The sequence below is a fragment of the Atractosteus spatula genome, chromosome 6 (assembly GCF_055471065.1).
Source record: "Atractosteus spatula isolate fAtrSpa1 chromosome 6, fAtrSpa1.hap1, whole genome shotgun sequence".
In the NCBI taxonomy this organism is placed as follows: domain Eukaryota; kingdom Metazoa; phylum Chordata; class Actinopteri; order Semionotiformes; family Lepisosteidae; genus Atractosteus; species Atractosteus spatula.
Window position 1 is genome coordinate 38530366 of NC_142711.1, and position 26157 is coordinate 38556522.

General features: G+C 36.8%; 1 protein-coding gene across 1 annotated transcript in view; it reads right to left on the reverse strand.

Annotated features, from left to right (window-relative positions):
- Nucleotides 1-14270, reverse strand: part of mmp16a (matrix metallopeptidase 16a (membrane-inserted)) — a 53991-nt gene extending 39721 nt beyond the window's left edge. Inside the window, exon 1 of the mRNA XM_088918757.1 lies at nt 13870-14270. Within this exon, the coding sequence (XP_088774883.1) occupies nt 13870-13995 (126 nt within the window). The 5' untranslated portion in view covers nt 13996-14270. The remainder of the gene's footprint in view (nt 1-13869) is intronic.
- Between the last annotated feature and the right edge of the window lie 11887 nt (nt 14271-26157).

The window sequence follows — 26157 nt, forward strand, 5'->3', positions numbered from 1 at the left end:
AATTTCATTTAATTAGTTTTTGCCTATTTTATGTCTTCAGACAAAAGCGGAGTATAAGTATAAACCTGCAAATTGACAGACACACAGGACAGGACTGTGTAAGTTAACACGATTGTTCTTATTTCACATCTGATTTGGGAATATTCTTAAATTAAAAAAGAAAAAAACACAGAATTAAGCTGAAGCAGAGCCTAAAAATAAATATTCTCTCTACTGTCTCCACACATATACTCTCTGGACAGACATGCACCACAACAACACATACTGTATGCCCCTACAGTACCTCAAACAGTACCTGGTGTGAATACCAGCATTGACCCTTCAGTATTCTGGTTACTCTGATAACCTTGCAAAGTGGTCAATGACAATTTTGCATTTATTAGTTCCCTTATCCAGTCATCAATAAGTCATTTTTTCCTGGTGCTATGAGAGCTCACATAGCTCACATGGTGATCACTCGTAATATCTCACTTTGTGAGAAAAGCTAGTCATCATGATAAACAAAATAGAGTATTTTAAGTAAAGCATTAGGGGTTGCAAATGATATTTTATAAATGAGAAGCAGGCTATTTACATTCTATTACATGTTTAAACTGCTCGAGTGAAATGTTTTTTATTGTATAGCTAATCACCGTAGCTAATCACTGATACTGAGTTCAGTTCTTAATTCAGAATCCTCATTCATTTGTATATTTGACTAACGATTTCCAGACACACACATTTTACTGTAAACAACTGCATTTATAGTTATTCCTATTGATTTTTAATGTACTTAAACGATCAACCTTTGCATTATTAAAAATCTCATTCTTCGCATTTATTGTTAAAGCTGCTGTAGGTGTTACAGAAATAATTTTTTCTAGCTTGGTTTCTCAGTTTCAGAAAATAATTCCTTGTCTCTAAGGGTGATTGTGATTGACCACAGCCCAGATGGGAGATTCTGCTTTAGCCACCAAAGTAAATTAGTGCTCTAACACCCACACAATTTGTTAAGAAAACAAGCTAAAGACACCCATGGAGTTGTTATATCTGTACATAAAATATGTTAAGCATAATCCTTATTGAGATCTTGTCCCATCATGCTTAAGTTTTCTAATATGTTGTATGCAGTATGCTACCTTTCTTCATATATCATAAGCGTGCATCAATATGATCAAGGTTCCTGAAAAGAAGTTAAATATCACACATACTGTATCTCAATTTGAGCCTAGGCTTCTAGGAGCCAGGTAAGAATCTGCAAGCCTTACAGATCAAACTCAAACAATACTGAGCATAAAAAGAAACTTATAAAGTACGTTTAATTATTCATGTTATGTTTTGGATATTGATTAAATGTTTTTGGCATCATTTTGATTAATTAATCATTCGTGACTGACTCTAATCCTCTCAAGTCAGTTTGCTAAAACGTAAAATCTTCTCATTAGTGAGAGAGTTTATTGGACATGTTTAATGTCAAGCCTGGTTAAAATAAAAAAAGAACACAAAAAACTATCCACTCAGGATCAGCACAACGCCTTTTTCACCTTATTTTCAGTGAGGTTACAGTAAGTGTTGACCACCCTAATGGACATCAGTGAATCTGAAGCATTAATGTAAGAACAACATACTAATTGGTGTGTACAACAGAGCAAAAAATGTGGAGGTTCACATGTGATGGTCTGCGCATGTAGTCTGCATGCTACAGAACTTGTAATGATTGACAGCATCCTATCTGCATGGTGTTGCACTGACCCAATTCCTGGGACCTCACTTGCTTCCCTTGCTGGAGACTCACACTACTAGCCTGTGACTTTCTCAGTAGACCACAGATGACAAATACTAATATTAAATATTTAATATAGTGAAGAATGTTCATCAGCTCAATTAATTTACCTTTGTCATGTTTGTTCAAATATAATGTTAGTCCTACTACTTTTTAAAATTTTGTAACAATAGGTTTACTGCTGAATTTGTTGCTGTTATAGGTGATAAGTTTTTTTGACCCTCAGGATATTTTAAACATTCAGTTTAAAGTAAGTAAAAAACAAGTATCACATTAGTTTCAAAACTACATCCTTTCAAATTCAAAAGTTTCACAGTTTTTGACTGCCCTGATTTAGGAAAGATGAAGCTTTTAGTGTTGCCTCCAGGACTATTTTGGTATGAAATACTGCCAAAAGTTCATATTTGAACCCGCATAAAATTAATTGACATTGATTTTAAAGATATATTAGAAGGAGAAACACAAGATAAAATAAAGTTGTGATTTTATCTAGTCATCACAGACAAATATAGATAGCAAAGACCGTCAGTTAATGTTTTATCATCTGTAAGGGAACCTTTACACTTTAAGTTTTGTCAGGAAGGTTTCTAACCTTGGTAGTTGTAATGCAAAATTAGACCAGATGACCCCCCTTCATATTTTTCTTCTTCATGTCTTCTTAAGTCTGCCAGAAAAGCTTAAATGTTAAGAAAAGCTCAAGCAGCAGTTATAAAGCAGCTATAACCCTTTTAAAAATATCACTCACCTGAAAGAAAAAATATATTTTTGTGTTTCTTTTACAGCTTACATTCTGCTTAACATCCATAGTTCTATCTGGGGATACTATTGGGCTCTGCCCATGTTGAAGCCAGGGCAGTCATAACATCTGTATAGTGATGAAATGAAACAGAAATTTTAGTAACAACAGATCTGAAATCCCTTTTGCAGGGTAGTGCGCTTCAGTAGCACAAAGGATGTCACAATTCCTTCTTGAACACTTAGCTCAGTTTGATTTTATTTGAACTTGTGACAGTTCCCAAATGTTAGGCCATTTTCATTAATCACTGCCATTACTTTAATTACTATTACTTTAATCACTACTTTATAATTTCCAGGAAACATAGATCTATTTTGCAATGAAATAATGTAAGCCCGGAATTATAACTCACTAGGGAACTTGTAAGATCAGCCTTTCTCATCACTTCCACATTCAAAGCTGAATGAAGAAAAATGTGTCTTGCTGCCGTATTACAATTCAACCACTTTTCACCCCCAGTCCATGACAAATACTGCTGTTCTGTTTGATTGGACCTTCAATTCCCATTGTTGAATGACAAGGGAGCTTTTATTGTATCAAAACCCTAGATGTGTTACGTTGCTGTCAACACATTTCCATTAGTATATGAAGGACAAAATAAAGAAGCAATTACTGTGAAAAATGTATAGCAGGAATAAATATACCACTGGATACTGATATTACAAGTAATGCTTTGTAGCTCTTAGTCTTAGCCAAAGCATTACAGTAGTCTTGCTATGAATTCCTCACCATGTGATCTGTCACAGTATTGCAAAAACCATTGCATCAGCAGAATGCAATTCAATTTATAATAATATCTAAACATAAGCAAAATAACATTTATCAAAATGGCATTATGCACATCTGTAAATTGTGTAAAATTATATTTTTCTAAATATTTTCTGAAGCTTTCTGTAATGATCATCAAATTATTTTTATATGTTGTTCTACAGTACTTAATACTTTCTATGCTTTCTTTTTTGTTTTTGTCTTTTAATTACATGGGCTGTCATAAAGGTATTCATACTATAAGCTGTAGAACTCCTGTTTTATTTATTCCTATTTTTTATTTATTAGAAAAAATACATAAGTGATTTAGAAAAAAGCATATTTTCCAGAAGTATAATGTATGTAAATTGTGTTATTAAATAGCTAATGCTAATATGTGAATGTGAATTAACCAAATTTATAAAACTAGACAAGGGTTGGTATCCTAGTGCCAATATCTTGCTGCAAGCTAATCAACACCCTTGATAGCCCGTGTAAGAGACTATACCTGCGGTGCCAGTGCTCAAGCTGTGCACACTACAGTATTTTTTATGCAAAGTCAGATGTCAAACAACACAAAAATGAATACACACAGACAAAAAATTAACAGCAAATTGAGAAGTTACTGAAATGGAGAAGTTCAGTAATGAAGATTTTTGTAGAAAGCTATATTGTGTCAGTTTGACATGATTTTCCACAAAACTAAACTGTAACAAGTTTGTTTTATCAAGATGTTGTCTCTAAGGCTTTGGGTCTGACACCCTCTAGACCTCTGACAAACTTGTAATAAAAGCTCATTTTTGTATAAACTTAAACAACATCTTCTTTGCAAGCCTTTCCCTGGCAAACTGCAATTGGGTGAATCAGGCTCTATCCAATAAAAAAACAGATGACTGGCACATCAGCTCCATCATGAATGGCAAGATGACTTATTGTCCATATACAGTACTGTACTTGCATTGCATCTCCCAGTGGCAGAAAATGTCTGACAAACAAATAACCTTCAGCATCAAGAGACTTTAAACACGGTATTGTATATTTCATCCTGTTGCACTTGAGAACGGCCTTCTCAGATCTTTTTAACTTCCACTGTTCCAGAATTAACTAGTTACAGGATTGTATTCAACTTTCCTCTGACTCACAAAATAACCAGGGATTTTAGATCATTTTCGCAGAAGAAGACAATTTGCTTTAAATGCCACTGATTACAGTGCCTAGTTCCCCTGCACAACATTGCTGCAGAAAGTTACTCAAACTATTTTGTGTTGATACTGTGCTAGAAATATCTGAGCAAAGGCTACTGGTGAAATTGGTGATTATTCTAAAGATTCTTATAATAATTGTGCACACAGCTGAAAAGGGATCTATAAAATAAACTGGGGTGCTGTGCTAACAAACTATTCAGATCAAATCCAAAGATCAAGAGCCATGTTTTTTCAGGACTTCAACTTAACTTCTAAGTATTAGTAGGTCAATAGATAACATCTTTTGGTAACTTTTGCATGATCCAATTCAATTCTACCATTGAGTACTGAGTTTTTAGATACAATCTGAGATTAGATTGGAGTTTTTATATAATCCAGGTCTAATACTAAAGTAGAATTTAAATTAAAGCATTAAAGAAATGGTAGTACTGAACACGTAGGCTGCTTCATTTCATTAAATTAGCTGAGATAATAGAGTTTATTAAAAGGGCAAACATTTGGAATAGAAGCCCACAGTAATGATAATGAGCAATATTGCAGGAAGTCTTTCATCTGCCTTTTACAAGAAACTGTGCTTTTGTTCACAAATTGAAAAAGAGCATCAGAAATCACGTTTAAACTATGGCATGTCCCAGAACAGAAGCACTGAACATTTTAACCCTCTTTGAAATAACAGTAGCTTTTAAGTAATAAATAGTGTTGTCTCTTTTAATCTTTAAAGCTGCATGGTTCTCCCTACTGATGAAAAACAGTGAAATTAATAGAATTCACTAGGTGCAGTAGGATGTACTCTTTCAGAGACAATGTGGGTTTGTATACAGTAGTCAGAAGGACTTTGCCACATTTCTCACATTACTTTCCCTCATCTGAAAATACCCCTACCATTTCATTCACTTTTGTCATGGTACTTAGCATTCTTAAAACCAAAACAGATGGCACAGTTCTCAGAGGACAGTGATCTAACAAGGAAAGTTTTTATGCTTTCTCATGTCCTTGAACACTGAATCATAATTATGAAGTACAGGTAGCACATTCATCCTTTGAGCTACAGTACAGCCTTAAATAGCTTCTCTGCAATGTACTGTAGGACTATGTTTTAACTATGTTTTAAGTATCTTCAAGGCGTAGGTGCCAAAAAGGAACTCTTCACAACAATGAATAGAACAGCTGCAGCACAGGAAGGGAGATTATTTTTTTTGTACTGTAGCTATGAGTGGATGGGATTTAGAATAAATCTTGTCTTTACGTAATTTACCTGACAGAGAGCTTTGATTATACAGACTCAACATTTGTCTACTTCCCAAAGTAGCTTTACCCAGGGTAAATGTGAAATACTGAATCTGAGATGTATAGTATAAGTAATCTGAAGATCAAGAACCATAGTTTGGTAGAATGAGAAGACTGTTCTGGCTCCTCTAGCGTTGTGATTGGACATTTCCATAATATAGAGAAAGGAAAATGGTATTTAATATCTATATATCTGTTAATCTATTCTCATCTGAACATAATCCACTATGTACATAAAGGATGGGGGTGGAATCATACCTGTTAACATCTTACATTATTTGGTCATCCCTCAGATGAATCCAGGACAAAAGAAACTTGCAATAATAAGTTAGCAGCCTGTCCTGGGGGAGGTCTAGGACTAAGTAGCAGTCATATCAGGTATCAAGATATCTAGATTCTGTCCACAATTAGATTCCATTAATGCAAGAATTTACATGACAAAACATCCAAACCCACTTGTTTTCTGGAGTGAGATGAGCAATAATGAAAGAGACAAACCAAGCTATGCTCTGAAAAGACCTCAACCTGGAGCAACAACATGGGGCAGGTGGACCACAGGGGTCAGGAACAAAGTGAAGTCTGCATCACAGAATTCAATTTGGAACCAAAATGATAAAGAAGACAAAACCTTGCATGTTAAAAACCTAAGACATCAATATATCCATCCATGTTCTAACTGACCTCACCTTGGGTGCACCAATACACCAATACAATACAAGGTTGCAGGGGAGTTGGAGTCTATCCCAGCAAGTAAAGCAATTACCCTACCAATCTGTTTTTGGACAGTAGCAGCAAACTGGAGCACCCAGAGGAAGCCCACACAAATACAGTGAGAACATACAAACTTCAAACAGATAGCCCCCCAGGTCCAGAATTGAACCCAGGGCCCCAACACTGCAAGGCAACAACCACTGCACCACTGTACCACTCAACATAAATACAGTACAGTTTAAACGTTCATAGCACCCAGCAAAAACAAACATGCACAAAGAGTAAATATGCAGGATTTCACAGAATCAAACTCAGGACCGAGAGCTTAGTAATCTCCATGACTCTGACCTTGAATATTAAGTACCACACAGTTTTTACACAGTCCAACTGTATGAACTATACTTTACCAATTAAAAAGGCTTCTATTAAACTATAACAATACTGCATTAGCAATAACAAAGTGATTATCAAGTCATTAAATATAAAAATGTAACTACTGATGATGAGGTACTGTTGTCTTTTTAAACTGCTTTTAATTTCTATATTCCTGTCTTCAGATGTGTGTGGCTGCTCTGCAATAAAAAGGGAAAACTTGCTGCAAAATGTTTAGCCTGTCGAGATCAAAATTCTTTGACAAACTGGTCTGTAAGAAATTCCCACACACAGATTGGTGCCAAAAGGTCTCCATTAACAGATGAAAGCCCGGAATGTGACACCAGCAAAGACCCCTTTACGTCATCTAGTTTCTCAGATCAATTACGCTCTGGGAGACTGTTGCTATATTTTTTCTCTCACCAAGGCTAAATAATTCAACAGGGTGCACCTCTGTGCTGCACCTACAGGCAGCAGGGAAATGCCAAGGTCGCCATGGCAACAGAGCCTGCTGCTCTTTACTGTACTTAAATTGTGTAGCCGTTTTCTCAGAGAGCACATTACCCAAGTTTAACCGCTAAACAGTGTGTGTGAGGACAATTGTAGAGTGGTATAAAAAAAATTGCACAACTGAAATATTGGGCTGTTTTGATTTCCTCCTTTTTAAATTATTTTGCTTAACTTGATAGAATTTTTTGCATTCTTTTAACTGGTCAGTAACATTGCTAGTGTGGCTAGTGTGGTAGTTTTGACTACACCCTGGACGAAACACTAGTCTATCACTGGCTTATATTGACATATTAGCTCTCTGCTCTGGTTGGAGCACTGTAGAAAACCGAAGAAAACAACATTAAAAGGGTGCATTCAGAAAGCATATATTCTCCAAAACTGATAAACACAAATTTAACAACCTTCTTTAAAGGAGTGCTCTACCTTAAATAAAAAGCTACTAGCTGTATTAAATGCACTTTCTAACATGGCAATGTTTTAGGGAAAGAAAAACAGAGAGGAAGAGAGAAACTGCAAGGCTTGCATTAATAATTTTTAGCTTTGTGTAACTGACTTAATTTTGCAATGTTTGTACAAATTTTAGTATTTATTTTTCTCGGATAAACATGAGGAACTGGCCAGTACTGCTGCTGATAAAATAAAAGAGTTGGTGGAATTGCACAAATAAACAGAGTCCTGTTAATTTAAAAGTCATTAGGAGAGGTTGCTGTTGGCCCCCTTCCCACACAGACCATGTTCCATTGGCATGCCAGCACCAGGTTTCAATTATTTAGCCTGGCCTTAGCATTTGGAAATTACAACAGTAATGTGATCAGTTTTTAAATTATGTCTATTGTTACTTTCTCAATGAAAGCAATGGCAACAATCTAGGTTCATAAAATGTTCTGCATCTAGATAAATTGAAAAAAGTGAATGTAATGCTGGATGTCCAATGTTGACAATTTTGGTTCTGTTGAACATGCATATAGGATTATACTGCAAAGTCCTAAAGATTCACAAAACCACAAAGATGATTTAAGAGACACAGCAGTAGGTGCTGTTATATAATATTATCTCAGAAACGTGTTTTTTCTATCTGAGAGACTGAGTTTAAAATTAATGTTGTTCGGTTTACTGCAAGTTCATGTGATTGTTTACTAATGCTGGGAAAGGTGAAACCCACAGAGACAAACACACTGTAACTGCTCTGGAACCAAGGGTGTAAGGCACTGCTAAGACACTACTCCAACTGCTAAATTTAATTAGAGGACATTTAATGTCTCAGGCTCCTGTATCCAGTCTGCCACGTATTTGCACTTGAGGAAAAAACAAAACAATAAAGAAAGGTAAAAGTAAATTGGGTAAATTAGGTAAAAAGTAAATTTAAATATGTGAATTGCACTCACAAAAACTAGTCTTTCTTTTGTTCTAAAATTAGTGAGACATATAACATTTTTTCAGCTAATACGACATAACTAACAATTTTCAGCCTTTGCTAAAACCAATGCAGTATGAGTTTGAGTAAAGAGACAGTGAGACAGCAGTCACACCTGAATGTTTAATCTCTTTTATTCATTAAAGCGGGTTTATGGATGTCACAATTGTAGTCCCTCCCCCTTAAGGGCGCTCCAGCTCGTTCACTTTTTAGTTGATTTTGTGCACCTGCTCCCTGTTCCAGCCCACCTTTAAAAGCCAGACGCTCACTCTGCATTGGAACACGGACGCCTGAAAGCTCGCCTATCACCGAGTCGCCCTACGTCTGCGGCTTGGGTGGCATTCGCCTCCTAGGTGTCCTGAACCAGCCTAGCCCGGGACCTGGAGCGCCTGGTTCCGTTCCCCCTTTCTTCCCCCCGACCCTTCGCCGGATCCTGTTCCAGTTTTTAACTTTGTCATGTCGGTCTACAACCCCTCGCCAGATTCCGCTCCGGCTTTTAACTTTGTTTTGTTTGTCTTGGATTTATCACCCGGCTTGGGACCTTCGCCTGCACTGGACTTCCCTTTGGATTCCCTTTTGGACTGTTCGCCTGGACCACGCCCCCCAGAGCACCTTCGTCACGCCCCCCCCCCGGTTCTTCTACCAGCCCAGTTCCTCGTCTCCCCACTGTGTGTGTTCGCTCCCTTCCGGATTGTGTCGTCTGCATAGGGTCCTGAAAGACGCTCAGTAGCAATGGAGTTTTACTTGTGGACAGAAAGTGACTAGATGCAGTTGTAAGTCAAATGGGATACAATCCAGGAACTGCAATCACAGCTCTTAAGATATAAAATCTATCTTCAGCCCCAGAAGCAGCATGCACTGTTGTTTTCTGAAGATGCTCATCATCTGACCTGACACTCATATTGGTTGTGTGCTGCTCTTGCTGCATATGAATGTTTGCAGTGCTGCCAGCAGACCAGTGACTGTCCATACTGCTTATGTACTGTACAGAACAAGATAGAGACCTCTAATATCTCTTACCATGAGGCCTGGAACCTTAACCATGATGACTATCACTTTTAATAATATGTTAGATTTCTACATAGTGCTTTTCATCCCAATGCATCTCAAAGCACTTTAATAAAGAATAGAACACCCATTTGGGTGATACGCTGCCTTGATGCACCAGCAAACCACAATACACAGCAGATTATGTAAAGAAGTGAAAATTCAAATGAATGAACCCCTCACAGCATCCACAGTCACCCTCCTGGAAATACCTGTCCACATGGAAAAGTGACACCCAACTGTCTACAAGCACTACTACACCTTGTTGATAGTTTTATGTGTTGGGATATAGGGAGGCACAGAGGAGCTCTGGAATCCTGGGTTTTATTCCCTTCTGTGTGGAGTTTGCATGGTCTCTAGCAACTCCACTTTTCTTGCAGCTTCAAAGACATGCTGGCTTTGTTTGATAGGCTTTTCTAAGTTGTCTATTCTAAATCCTCATGGACCAACAATGAACTGACAACCCATCCTCTGTAACAGCAAGGCATGTACTCTCACCAGCACAAGTGGCTTTCTGATAAATGGATAGATGTTTGGCATGGTTCCCTGACTTCAAACACTGCCAAATGCCTGATTAACTCTTGATGCTTTTGGCTAAGTGCATTTAGGGTTGTACATTTCAAATGGAGTTTTTTTAACCAGTTGCTTTGTTAACACCTATGAAATATCTGACCTTTGATGACACACTTACTAATAGTATTTTGTTATTTAAATTCTCTAATCCTAATATTTTATATAATAATCCTAAGATTTTTAGATCATGAATCCAGACTGAGGTGGTATTTAAAAACCACAACACTGTCTCTGCTGTATGGCATATTCACTATGTATTTTATATAAAGCTCCAAAAATTCAAAATGGACTTTTACAGCAAACATTTCACTGCTGAAATAGTAGCAATCTTATTTAAGCATATTTTATATATCTGTTACAAATAACTCAGTGGAGTCTTTGCCATGCCTTGGGGTACACAAGTTCTCTACTAAGCAGACTATGAGAACAAACATAGCAATGCTCTGGCCAAGAGCAAGCTTTTCACATTTTTGATGATGTTCTTGGTGTTGTTTTTTTCATTCTCACAAGCTTCAGCAATTCCAAAATGGAAATGTGATGGGATAAGGAAGCCTAGGGCCTTGACACAAGTAATTTCCATAAAAATAATTCAAATTTGTAGATAACAACAACTATAAATCCCATGTGTCCAAAAGGTTCCAGTTAAAAAAAAAGTTATTTCCATTTACAAACTATTTTGCCCAAAACAAAGTTATGTAACAGTCCCAGTATAAACCTTTTTAATTTGTAATGCAAATCTTATTTCTGTCTTAGTACAGCAATGTTAATGACCTGTGTGTCAACTATACAGCTATAGATGTCAGAAAAAAAGCTTTTTTCCTGCCTCCAAAATGAACAACTAATACAAATGGAAAAAAACAAAACTATGTCCACATTATATTAATCAAAATTAAATATATTTGACCACAGAAAATGAAGAAAACAATTTAGGGCCCCCAGTTGTACAAGGCAGGTGAAATTTCATCAAAAGAAAAATAATACAGTTGAGCACTATTTTGAAGCTTAACATAGATAACCTAGCAAATGGTTCACTCCTGGGGTTTGTGACCTTTTCTCAACCAATCACTGGCAAGGTTTCGCTCAATGAAGTTCCTGTGCCACTTGAACTGTCCTTTTCCTTCAGTAATCCTTCAGATTCAGCAACGACACAGTGAGGGCTCATCTGATGCAGAATAACCAAAGCCAGATCATGAATAGCAGCAATAATGACAGAACAGTTAACGTGCTAATCAGCTGGTGTGGTTATTTTTACAATAAGAGAGGTTTGAGAAATAAAACCCTTTTCTGTGAAAGCAGGACATTAATTTGTTAATTTATTATTGAATTATATAAATATTCTCATTTACTCATCAGCTTACTTAGATTCCAAGGCTGGAGTTAATGTCATAAGCCAAAAATGTCTTAATTCTTAAATTTCATTTTCAATGCCAAACCTTGTTAAGAACACAGAGACACAATTACTCAAACGACCAATACAATCTTAGTATTTTTATTATTTGTATAAAACAATGCTTGGTGGACACAAGTTATACAATGGATGATAAACGTACATTACATCAATTAAAAAGATCATGGTGAAGATTACATCTAACTTCTGTTCTTTTTATTCACTGGTATGTCCAAAATGAGAAAATGTGACATAGCTGGTTGAAGATCAGGAGCTGACGCTGAGGAGCAGTATTATTACACTGTAATAATGTACAGTAAATCATTCCGAATGCAGCGGACAGTGCAATTAGCACAATTATTCTTCTGCCGATAGCTCAGCACTTTGTGTGACGGGCGCAAATTCTTTTCCCACATTTTTTATCTTCTCATCGTGAAAAAGAGGAAGTTGTTAACAACCACAGATCGCCAAATTTACCAGGAGACCTGTGGAAGGCCGTCTTTATTGCTGAACGATTTCACCTTTTCTCAATTTTTTTTTACATATTTAAAACTGAATTTGTTTTTTAAAATAAGACTGAAAGAGAAAATTAAACTACACAAGTAAAATTATACAAAATATCCATGAGCTTGGTAAACATCGTATCGTATATCGTATTTTAAACAATTTGATCAGGAATAAGCATTGCTAAGTATACATTTTTTTCCCTAAAACACAGCTTCAATTTATCTGTAAAAAAACCCCATAATCATCATTAACCCTTGAATTCACTTGAATTATGCTGTGCTTTCATTTTTACGTTTTGTGATGTACTGTGTATTATAAAGCCTACTTAATATACGTTTCGGTTAAGTATTAAATACGAAGAGGTATTGCTTTTTTGGTTTTAAACTGTTCAATATGGTGGTAATCTTCCTTTGAACCATTTATTCTACAGTTAATTCTGTGTTAGCTCCACGAAATGTTTTACTCAGCAGCCCATTTTTTTAAGTAACCTATACGACTTCAATCATACAGGAGAAGTGGGGAGTTTTAAAATGTGCTTCGTTTTTGTTAGGCGTTATAAAATATACTTCCCTCCTGTTTTGTAGTTGTTAAGCACAAGAAAAGAGCATAACTTTATCAAATGCCTTTTTATTTAGTTTCTCTGAAGTTTGTCAGCAGACTCTGACAAGGCTGCTTACGTACATTTCCACAGCGTAAAAAGTATTGAGGACTGAGTAACTGAGGAGTGAATGAATGCCTGTTCCCCAAAATACTAATGTGAATATGCAGAATATTTTAGTGATCCTGCATTGCACACTACTGTAAATCTTTACCTGTAAAACTGTACAGTGAAACCTTTCTCCAATGAAATTCTTGTATTTCTTAGTTTACTATCAAACTGAAAATAAAGTATAGTACTGTACTTTGCGCCGTTTCTCACCTTAACATTAACACCTTATCCAGCAGAACACAATAATACAAGCTGCCGAACAACAGAGTAAAACAAATTTCAGTAGTCATTAGAATGATATTACAGTTTCTCGAAAACACATCCAACTTGAAAAGTCCTAAACCTCACAGCCTCAGTAAGAGTACTTGAACTACTACACATTGGCGCTAAAATGTACAGATGAGGAACATACACATATTTTAATACATGTCAAATGATTTTTGTCATTCACGTATTGTAACGATTAACGACTGTATAGTAAGCTATTGGAAGGTATAAAGATCCGGATTTATATTTAAAAAATACTTTGGATTTAACCCATTATACCATTAGAACATATAACAACTTTCCATTTTTGCCAGGTTTAAAAAACAGGGATGTATCTGACAAGCTACAACCTATATTGTGTACTGTATTTTTTGTATTGTATTCGAAATCCAAGATGAAATCATTCAGTATCGCACTTAAACGGGGACTGGTGTGACTGTATTTTAGTGCACGAAATACAGCACTGGAAATCAAATGTGTTTTTCGTCTGCAATGCCCATAAGACAGCATATACAAAGATCCTTTCTGGAACTCGCAAGACGGTTACCACTGTAAATTATATCATTTTCCCTTACCTCCACACTGAACGGCTGCTCCTCTCCGCAAACGGCACATAAAATCCACAGCATGAATTGCAAGCAAAACGCCCCTGGATATATACAATTCAAGCGTCTTCTATTACGGAATGTTAAACAAATCATAATGACCCGTGTTAATGTAAAATAAAAAAGAACAATAAACAAAGAGAAACGAAGTAAATCCCCGTGTTTCAGAAGGACAAAAACATTGGCCGAGGGATATAGCTGCCCGGATGATCAAATTCGTCGAGAGAAAACATCCAGTGGAGAAGAGCAGATGCCTTTTTTGTCCTTTGACTGTTTTGTTTCAGCCGTTGCAGATTTGATGCTGTGATCAGTCACATTTAGCTTCCTTCACTCAGCAGAATAGCTGGTCATTTTCAACCAGTGCTCTAGCTACAGCGCCTGCGCTTTCCTGAACCCCCAGCAGAGCCGCATATGATAACACTCCCTTTCTGGACTGCGCTGCGCTCGGCGTCATGGAATCTGGGATCGTACGCCAACCTATATAGGTCCACGAGAGGGGGAAATCGAAGTCTTCAGACATGCATTGTATCAGCAAAATACAATAGAGCTCCTGACATCATCATCACAAATATAGGTTAGGTGCCTGATTTTTAATTATTATTATAATGATGATTTATTAAAATAACCTTAAGCCTACTGTATATGTATGTAGCTATGTGTACAATAGAGGTATATACAGTACAGTATGTATGTGCAGACATTGATTTGTAATTTTGCTAGGACATTATGGTTATAGTCATAATATCTATGGTTCTTTCAGTGTATCTTATTTGACGTTAAAGACTAGTGTGTTTTATAGGAGTGTCAATACATATAACGCATACTGTATTATTACATGCACATATTAATGTGAGACAACATTCGTATAATGTATTCAATGTAATACATATTAATGGTAGACAATGTATGATAATGTGATAATGTGACAAAGGAGCCTGTAACGTTTCGTTTCCTTTCCTTTTTCGCGTGCATGTAAGATTACCTGAGATTTCGTGTGCACCTAACATTAAATGAGGTTGTACTAGAGCCTTCTGGTAAACACAGTAGACCAGTCATTGACAGCAAATACTTATCCTAGGTTTTTATTGTTAACGGACTGACTCAACAAAGCCAGAGCTCATGCTGTTCGAAGTCGAAGACTAAACTAGAATTTACAGACAAGGCCCACTAGAGGGCAGTGATTATCAATGTCATTGTTACTAAACCAGTGTTATTAGTAGAGCGGCCACTCGATAATCAGTGGCTATTTCTAAGCTTAATACGTAAGAATACACGTTGAATGGAACTGTTAAAAATAAAATATGAAATTAACCTAAGAGGATTTTACTTTTTTTTGTGTGATTCCATTGATTTATCCAACATTTTTCATACAGAACACAAACCGGAAAACACAATGAATTGTCAGGCATACCTGCAGTATACACCCACTATCCGAAAACGCAATGTTTTGATGAGCGATTTTGCTTTTAATTATTTTTTGTTTTTTATATCTATACAATACTTTATTTTAACTGTACTGGACATTCATTCATTCATTCTAGCGATTGGCAGTGGAAATAGACACCTCAGTGAAAAACAAATGTCAGATTAAGTGATCCACTAGTAATGTCTGGGAATCTGCAGATATCTATAGAGAGATTTAAAAATAGGCAACGAGCTTTCAAAATGACATGGCTTGTAAATATCAGACAACTCCCTCCTCCATGACATTAAGGAAAGGAGAATATGTCTCCTTGAGTGATGTCTGATATCTAACGTAATGTAGCGGATCCCTCCTGGTTTCTCCTTGCACAGGCAAGAGGCAGGAGACGGTAACTGCATCTCAACTACAGTAGTTTTATTGCCCTTTTCAGGTACATGGACGTGCTAGTAAGTGAAGGAAGAGAGGCAGGTAGGAAAAAAAGGGGACAGAGACTGCCACGATAATACAGTACGTAACCACTGCATAAAATGCGCAGGATACTAACTCGTATTCTGGCTTCTAATGAGGGTGAAATATTTACAGTATACTGATTAAAAAGGAAAATGTGTTCTACAAGACCTGAACGCTATGAAGAGGAACATCACATGCCCCCCAAATCACAGTGTAATTTTAAGAATATTGCTGGGTTCGATTAAATTCTACATTTTGAAATGGAAGGTAGGCATTTTTAAACATGTTTAAAATTATAGCTGCAAACATGTTCCTGTCTCCAAGAGTAGTGATATCATTTGTTATGTCGTTTTCTACTATATGCCAATGTTATATTATCTTTTATGTCGTGTTATGTCATTTGTCTTGTACTCAGTACATATGACAATAAAATTGAATTTGAACTTGATTTTGGTTTTGAAATGTGAATTCAATACAATAATTAAAACCATCAAACCATTACCCAGTTAATAGGAGTTCTTACCTTCTTTTGAAATTCCCAGCAATGGTATACAATTAGATGTAATTCTTTTTGTCACATAGTTTTTTGAGGAATGTATCTTGCAAGTGTACAGTTCACCCACAATGGTCAATATTACTCTCAGGATTTGACCTTACATGAAGGTGTTCATACTGTTCATACAGCATATGAGTCAGCATCACGGGCAGCTCTTTAAAGGCTTCAGCTCATGAATCGCAAACTTAAAAACCTTCAAAGTATCTTCTCTGAGTTTTTTTATCAGCTTTTGAAGTCTTGTCAATTAGTCCATTTTTTTCAACACCAACTAATTTTTGAGAGTGATCAGAAAACCTCAACCTATTGAATTTTATTAAATCCAGACACAGTGTGAAAAATATAATTTATTAAGCCCAAAGTCTTTTTATGGACAATCTGGTTCTCAACATGTTGCAACTCTGCTCAGGATACTGAGCATAGGGCATGTCTGACTGGTGGTTGTCTGAATTGCCGATGGGTTTGCTTAACTGAGTGTCTCTGCTCTGGAAGAGAGTACTGTAATGTCAAATCATGGACTTGTGCGTCTCTTTAACTCTCAAAAAAATGTGTTTAAGAAATTACATTTAGCAGGACACAACAAAGATAAGAGACATTAAATCAAGTTCCCTTGTCCTCTTCCATAAATATGAGGAACATCTGTAACAGAGAGCATGGAACTACCAGGAAACAAGCACTTTCTTAAGGACATATATACAGTAGCAGGCCATTAACACAGAAAATATCTGCCAATAGAGAATAATAATAATGACCTGTTTTCATGAAATGCCTTTCCCAACCCAAAGACGCTGTACACGGTGATAAAGAGAAAGACAAAAAAGGACAATAAAAGTAAAGGAAAAATCAACAAGAACATAAAAGTTATAATGAAGGGCAATCACACATACGCTCTGGTAAAAAGGTGAGTTTTGATTTTAGATTTAAAGAGAGTCAAGAGTCAGAGGGGCAGTTACAAAAAAAAAGCACAGATACCAGAAGTCTGAGATTTAGTCCTGCGTACAGTGAGCAAAGAACCACCTTCAACTGAATGGAGCTTCCAGGAGGGAGTTTAAACATGGAGGGGTTCAGAGATGTACAGTACAATATGATGGAGCTAGATTACTTACAGCCATACAAGTCAATAATAAAATCTTATATTGGACATGTGACTTTATAGGTAACCAATGTAGACACTTAAGTGAAGGAGTGATATGCTGCAAAGTTCTGGTGTGAGTTAGTCTAGCTGCAGGGTTTTGGACATATTGGGCAACTTGTTGAGAAGACTGTTAGAATAGCAAAGAAGAGTTGCAAAATCAAGCCTTGATGTTATACTGTAAATGCATGAGTCAAGCACTCAGCATCGGACATTGATGGAAATTGCCTAATGCGGGCAATTTTTCTAAGGTGAAAAAAAGATGTATTCATTTTTTTTTTATATGGGGTTCAAAAACCAGGAGAGGATCAAGTGTGACTCCCATATTCCTGACAACAGCTGATGCCTGAATGAGGAAGCCATCCACCATAACTGTGAAATTCTCCAACATCCAGCTGACATTTGCTGCCCACCAGTAAATTTCTGTTTGGTTACTATTTAGCTTCACAAAAATTAATGTAAACCACAGCTCGATGTCTCGCAAACAGGAGATAAGTTAATAAGTGATGGAGGCAGGAGATCGAGGGGGAAGAGATTTTAACGTAAATCTGACGATCATCTGCTTAATCTGGTACAGAGGGAATGTCAATGGAAAAGTTAAGGCTCAAGTAGTTACCTGAATCAGAAACAAGACTAAGGCTTGATACAGATTATTGTAGATTTATTGGATCAATTTTGGATTGAAAGAATCGCAAAAATGTAAGACAGAGGTCAGGGGTAAAAGAAAGATCAGAGTTGTCAGGGGATTCAATAAGCTTTAGAGTAGAGCACTTTACGATTAACTAGTCCAGTTCTGATTAAATTTGAGATATACAAGGATCTCTCAGAAGACAGAACAGCTCTGTAGACTTGCAGCAATAGCTACTTATACTGTAGCTACAGCTACATACAGTATACTATAAGTCTGACTGTGGACCACAAGGCCAAATTTTTTACTTCATGTGTATGCCATGGAGAGATGTGATTGTGAGAAACTAAACAAGTTTTAAGGGGGGAGAGTTTATCCAAAGTACTAGTCAACACAGTGTTTAAAGTACTGACTAGGTTGGCTGTCAGAGATGACCAGTCTTGTAAAAGGAGACAACTAATTACAACATTAGAGAAATCAGTGGTTCACAAATTTCAAATTTTTAAAACAAATTGTACGTTTACATCTCACAGAAGAAAGAGAGATACAGATATTAAAAATCTGTAGTAAAAAAGTAAAAAATACACAGCTTAGTGAACAGAAATTTATAGGTCAATGTCACAAATACCACATATGTTTGTGCCAGAAGCACAGACAAGATCAAGGATGAGACCACAGATGTGGGTGGAAAAAGTTCTCAATTAAGTGAGATCAAAGCAGTCGGAAATGGATAAAAAATCAGAAGCAAATTTGCAGTCCAAGGAGACAACATGAATATTAAAATTACCAAGCATTAATACTGGATAGCTCATAGTATGTTGTCAACAGTTAAAGAGACAGGGCAGGACTTAGGAGGCTAATAAACAAGTAAAATCAACAATGGATTGGAGCCACGAGCAAATGGTGGAGGAGGACTGCAGCAAGACAGGTGCAAACATGTTGACCCAATATGTGCAAAAATATAGGCAAAACTCAGTTGGCAATTCATGGATAGCATTTGTATTCATCCTGATCATGCCATATTAACAAGACAACATCTGTACGAGAGCAAAGTGGCTCATATGGCTAGAGCTCGTCCTGATTAATCAGTTGAGAGCACATGACTTCCCCCCTGGGTGAGACATTAGTCTCTTGCAAGCTGGTCCTCACTTATACAGTTGGGTGGACTGGAGCCACTGGCAAAATGTACCTTAATCCAGTGTCTACAGCAGAGACTTGAACTCAGAGACAGGGGTGTAGCTGAAATAAGTCGTACAACAAGCATAGAAATCCCCTGAGTGATTTGGGCTGACACAGCCCTGACATTGCTCAGCCAATTGTCTGTCGCTAGTTGGCAATGCTGAGCAGGGCTGGATAATGATGTAACCCAGTCATGAACTAGCTGTTAACTTAATCCCTCTAAGCACTCTAGCCTCCCTTTCACCCACCACAAACAAATTGTGAGTATTCTTATCACATGGCAAGAACAGGCATCTCTGAAGGACAATAACAGACTTAAAAAGCTCAAGCCAGGCTCTGCAAGCACACTGACAGTCTCATTTTTCATTATCCATTATGTTCAGTTCCAAGTAAACAGCTTTCCAGTAAGTGGGGATATTTGTAAAGGAGGTCCCTATTTCTTCTTTGGGCAAACTACTGTATGGGCAAACTGCCCATTACACAGCAAATTAATTAGAAAGGCAATTTGCCAATAGAAGAAAATCATGCTCAAAGTCTTTGTCGAACATACTTTTTTAATATTTCAGCTGATTTTGCTGCTGGATTTGTATTTTCCAATTCAGAATATTCAGACTTAATTCAGAATAAAGGATAAAACTCTTTACAGAAGCCCTAATATAATAATCATACATGATTCTATGTTTGACAACTAGTAATCCCTTACTTAACTTGCACTAATTTATCATGTTTAACCAAAGTATATAAATTAAAACTAGAGGTGAAAATGAAACCAAACCTTAACAAATACAATAGTATTATACAATAGTATAATTACTAATAATTACTAATGTACTTAGTAATTAGTAATCAATAAAGTATCTATCTAATGAATAGTGTATCTCCAGAAAAAAGATGATCAACATAGATAAGTAAAATATTATTGATGCAATTAATCTGATTTGGTCTCCCTCTGTCAAGTGTTAGGCTTTGTGGCTCCATGTTATGAAAATCAAGAGGCTTTTGCACAGTTATCTGGGGTGTGAAGCCAGAATACAGGACAGTGAAGTCTTTACTTGTCTTTACTTATGTCTTTACTTATTCAGATTGTTGTATAAATGGAAAAATGACCAAATTCATATCATATTTCACATTTAGGAGAAACATATCAAACACTTTTAGTAACTAAATCATTACTTAAAAGGTTAATGGCAATCTACAGTACCTTTTATGTTACTGTATATAATATTCTACCTCTGTTTTGTTACTCTTGGAATGTCATTTTAGAGACCAACACTCATAAAGGCCACATCCTTGGAAAAGTAAAATGAAAAAGAACAAAGTGATGTATTGTCCAATGTCATTTCATAATATTGAAACTAGGCTTCAGAGGCTTCAGAGTTTGATGGACATTGATACATTCTCCTAAGGAATTCGAAAACAGAGCTGAAAAGTCCTGGCAGAAGCCATGCATTAAAGATCTTCCTTCTACTGTATGTGTTTGGTTTATTAATGGCTTTTCTAAAATAAATACCCTTGTTTAATAAATATGAACCTTTTTATTTTTTCTGCACTTCCTTACTTATTGCATGTCTGTGCTAGAGATTACATTGATTTGTTAATAATCTCACTAATTATTAACATTGAACTGGAATGACAGGGGTATCATAGGGCAAGGGTGCAGGACTCATCAGTTCTAGTACTGAAGGGCTGCTGTGTCTGTGGGTTTTCATTCCAGCTCAGCTTTTAAAGAGCTATACTAGCTGGTTACTAGATTAACTGGACCAATTTACTTGACTTTTCCCGAAACAAGTGCCAATACTGGACAACACTTGACTTCTCCCAGCTCTTCAAGTGTTGTTGTTTAAAAGAAACCAAGAAAACCTGCAGACACATGGGTTGTCAAGGACCAGTATTGGATACCTCTGTTTAAGGAAATATTAATTCTCTTTTCCCTGCGAACCAAACAGACTGTAACCCATTCTGTTGTAACCATGGAAACCTGCTGAAGTCTTTTTTTTTATCCTACAGCTCCACAAATATTAATATATTATTTTACAGAGATATTAAAATAGTACTTAAAATCCAGTCTTCTCAAGTACAGTACAGGACAGATTAAAGCTAATTACATAAAGCTGTTTTGTTTGGGCCAGAGCCACATGAAATTATTTTTCTTCTATTTTCACACAACTAAATAATCCAAAAATGTTTTTTTTTAAGTGCCAATACAAGGTGTTGGGATAATATCACAATAATATAATTTCAGAATTTTTACTCTCTTCCATTATTAAAATTGCTAAAACATAAGAGACATAGTATAATATTGATTAATATCCATTCATTGATTTTATAAGCCCTTATCCAATTCATGGTTGCAGGGTGTCACGAAGCATTCTTTCAGGACCCTATGCAGACAGCACAATCTGGAGAGGAGTGAGGAAAACAAGGGGAAAAAAGCATGCAAAGGGGCTGGAAGGAAAACAGGGGGTGTGTCCAAGGTGCGCTGGTGTTCAGGGGGGTGTGTCTGAGGCAAACTAGTCCAAAGGAGTCCGTATCAAATCCAAGAGTGTTCCAATGTCCAAAACCGGGAGATCCATCCGGACACAGACAAACAGAGTTAAAAGCTGGAGCGGGATCCAGCGAAGGGTCGGGGAAATAGAAGGGGGGTAAAGGGACCGGATGCTCCAGTCCCGGGCCCAGAAGGTCAGGACGCCGTTGTGAAGCCGATGCCATCGAGTCGCTCCTGGACTCGCAGGTAGGCAGGCTTCCGGGCGTCCATCTTCCAAAGCTGAGCCCAGATTGGCAGGAACGTCTGGCTTTTATAGGACAGGGGCAGGAACCGGAGGCAGGTGCAGGAGATAAATACAAAACTAGGAAGGGCTGGAGCGTCCTTAAGAAGAGGGATTTACGAGCATGATACAGGGGAGCTGGAACCCACAAGCAACGGGCTCAAGGCAGGATACACCCTGGATGAACACATTCACACCTGGCACCAATTGTCCAAAAGCCAATTAATATACAAGTATGTAATATATACAGTGCCTTCAGAAAGTATTCACCCCCTTGAATTTTTTCATATTTTGTTCCTGTTGCACCTCCAAATTTTAACACATTGAAATTATTTTTAAACCCTTCAATAAAACAATAAATTCAACACATATATGGATAAAAATATTTTTTATTCAAGAACATTCATTTCTCCAGAATGTAAAACTTACACTTCTCATTTACAAAAAGTATTTACCCCCCCCCGAGTCAATACTTTTTACATAGCAGCAATTACAGCTGTGAGTCTTCTTGGGTACGTCTGTAAGAGCTTTGCACATTTAGATTGTGGAATTTGTGTCTATTCTTCAATGCAAATTTGCTCTAACTCTGACAAATTAGATGGCGAGCGTCGGTGGACAGCAATTTTCAGGTCATACCACAGATTTTCAAGTGGATTTGAGTCTGGGCTCTGGCTGGAAAATTCAAGAATACTAACCTTCTTTTTTTCAAGCCATTCCTTGATAGTTTTTGCCGTGTGCTTTGGGTCATTGTCCTGCTGGAAAATGAATCTTCGTCCTAATTGCAGATCTCTGGCTGACTGCTGAAACAGGTTCTCCTCAAGGATCTACCTGGATTTCACTCCATCCATGTTGCCCTTGATGGCAACAAGCTTTCCAGTTCCTTCTGCTGAAAAGCAACCCCAGAGCATGATGCTGCCACCACCATTCTTGACGGTAGGGATGGTGTAACCTGGGTGTTGGGCAGTATTTGGTTTGTGCCAAACATAGCGCTTTGCTTTCAGGCCAAAGAGCTCAACTTTAGTCTCATCAGACCACAACATTTTCTTCCAAAAGGTCTCAGGTTTTGTCACATGGCTTTTAGCAAACTCCATCTAGCCACTCTCCCAACGAGGCCAAATCTGCGAAGTGCTGAAGAGATTGTTGATGTCTGGGGAGTTTCTCCCATTTCAGCCAAACAGCTCTGCAACTCTGTCAGTGTTGTACTGTAGCTGGCCTCTTGGTCACTTCTCTGACAATTGCTCTTCTTGTCCAGTTACTCAATTTGGTAGGACGGCCTGATCTTAGTAGTGTCTGGGTTGTGCCATGATTTTTCCATTTTGTTACAATGGACTTCATGGTGCTCCTAGGAAGGTTCAAAGCTTTGCCAATCTTTTTATAACCTTCTCCAGCTTTTTTCCTCCTAACAACTTCATCTCAAAGTTCCACGGGCAGCTCCTTGGTCTTCATGACAGCAGGACTGATCTGATCTGCTGTTTTAGTTGTGTAGCTAGAAATGACACTAGCACTTTTAGTAAGTATAAAATTGTATTATAAAGTATAATCTTTATAATTCACATCTATTTGCAACATGATAGTGACTTTGCTTTTACTTTATGCCTGTTAATTATCATGTAAATCTACTGGTCCTGGTTCTGGATGCTGGATCTGGCAGCTCAAGCAATCTTCTATCCTCCAAGTCCATCTCCCAAACAACTAGGGAAAAGTAGTTGATCCAGTTCAGCCTGTAATTAGACAGGCTAGGGTGGAATGAAAGCCTGCAGACATGTTCACACTTTCTCTACGTGTAGTATTACAAATGACTTATACTACAAAAAATTTAATATTGAGCATATTTACTATTACATATTACATATTAGGTATTGTAAAAGACACTGTCAACATGCAAAAAAGTCGAAGATTGTGTGAAGCGAATTACCCTGTGATATGATTAATTTTCGTGTTAAACTAAGTGTTCAAGAAACTTACAAATTAACAGTAAATGTATCCTTAGACATTATTGTTGAATATTCTATTCTGCTGCAATCTTCACACCCTGCAACAATCAACACCGTCTTTTCTTCAGAATCAGTACCTGCGGGAGCAACCCATCAGCCATCAGGCATGAATAGAATGATTCTGCAGCACTTGCCCCAGCAGTGGCTTCTTCGCTCTTTCTTTCACTTCACACTGTACATTCAGCACACATGGTCTCACAGAGTGAAAGGAAGCCATCACATGGAAACAACTGGGTGAGATGGTGATAGTAATCACATAGGGAACCATTGTAGATAAAAGATAGAGGTTATGTTTTTATTCTTGAAATTCAAGGCATTTAATGCAAAATATATGTGTTACAACAACATAAAGTATCAAATTTATTTTTCTTTGCATTTGCTTGCATTCAGTATCCAGAGAAGCATTATCCAAATCTGTAAACTGGGTTACTTGAGACTATTTAGATATGTTTGGTCAGTGGTTGAAGAGCATGGTGATCTTGATTAATTAAGCCAATTACTTGCTAATTTGAATTTTTTACACTGATCCCTCGAGTTGGTTTCTAACTGCTGAGGCAATCTCTCCAAAAAGATTTCCCTTTATATGAAAGGACTGTAACTTAAAAACACTAATTGATTTCCAGCAATAAACCAATTATGTATTTTTAAGATGGAATTTAAAATATTTGATTAATTGATTTGTTTATTGTTATTACAACATAGTCATGTGGAATATGGAATTAACTCATTTTGCTTAGAACTAAATAAAATAGCTACAATAAATAGCAGTAAATTAAAATGAATAAACAAGCAGATTGAAAGACAGACGTAAACAAACTTACAGCCAGACAACCAGGTAGATAAACAGATAGATGATGGTTTAAATCAATAACATATAGAAACAGGTGCAAAAGGACTTGGGTTTGGAAATGGTGACTTCCCAGTCCAATACTGGAGTCTCTATCGTGATTCTCTTGCCATCTGTTTAAAGTGAGCACACTTTGTCTTTTGCCTTTCATTTCAGTTTCCTAATTATTTCCTCTTCTCAAATCTTGAGCGGAGGATGTTGCCTTGCTACATCCATTTCCTCCCACTGTCTGCTTCTGCCAAAACTCCAGACCTCGTCCTGAAATATTGCTTTGAAGTAATAATTGCATCTGCTCTCAATTCAGAATGGTTGTACTGGCATCTCGCCCTGTATCCTACATTCTGCTTACTTACTGTACAGAAAAGCAAATATGTTTGTTGTTTAACTACAAATCTAACTTCAATATTGCCCAACTATAAGTATTTAAATTGTTGTAGGAACTGGTTTTGTAAGTTAAAAGAATGGTATTTTAAATTTTAAGTCCTGAAAAAGAAGCACAGAAGTTGGTAATTAAATACTTACAATACTTTTGTTTCAGGCCACATGTACAAATTTTGAATAACAAGAGTTTGCTATTTCGTACAAGTGACATTTTGTTAAATAGGTGCAGTTACATTTTTTTTACTAACATACTTTCATCATTTAATTTAATAGTTTTCTGCACATACTGTATTCATTTTCTGTAACCAATAGGGTGTTCATATCTGGAAGAATTTCTGATACCTTGAACACCTGGTGAGAAAAAAAATCTAATTTCATTTTTGAATACTTTTGTTGTCTCCTTTCACAGAAAGAGTTTATGGATGGGTAAAAGGTACTGTTTTCCTCTGTACGAGAAAATCCAATTACTACCCCAATATTAAGACAGGGGACACAGCTTTGAAAAAGAAACCAAGATCCTGTCTGTGGGCATTAAAGGTCAATTGACAGTGGTCTTTAAGTTCTTTAAGTAAATTAAGGAACCTCTGTCAAATTTCTCCCTCAGTTTAATTTGAATGAGGAGGAGCTCAAAACAGTTTCATCCTTAACAATATGATCCGATTATCCAATGTCAAAGCCTAGGATTATAAGGTCTAAAAGGTTTAATGGAGGAGCAGCATGGTAGCATAGCAGTTAGCTCTGGCTGCAGTTACTTCTGAATGGAGTTTGCATGTTCTTCCATGTTCACATTGAATTCCAACAGCAGATCTGGTTTTCTCTCACCAAACGAAGATACTGTATACTGATTGGGTTTATTTATCAGATATACTGATTCGGTTTTTAACTTACAGTTTTTTCAAATAAAGG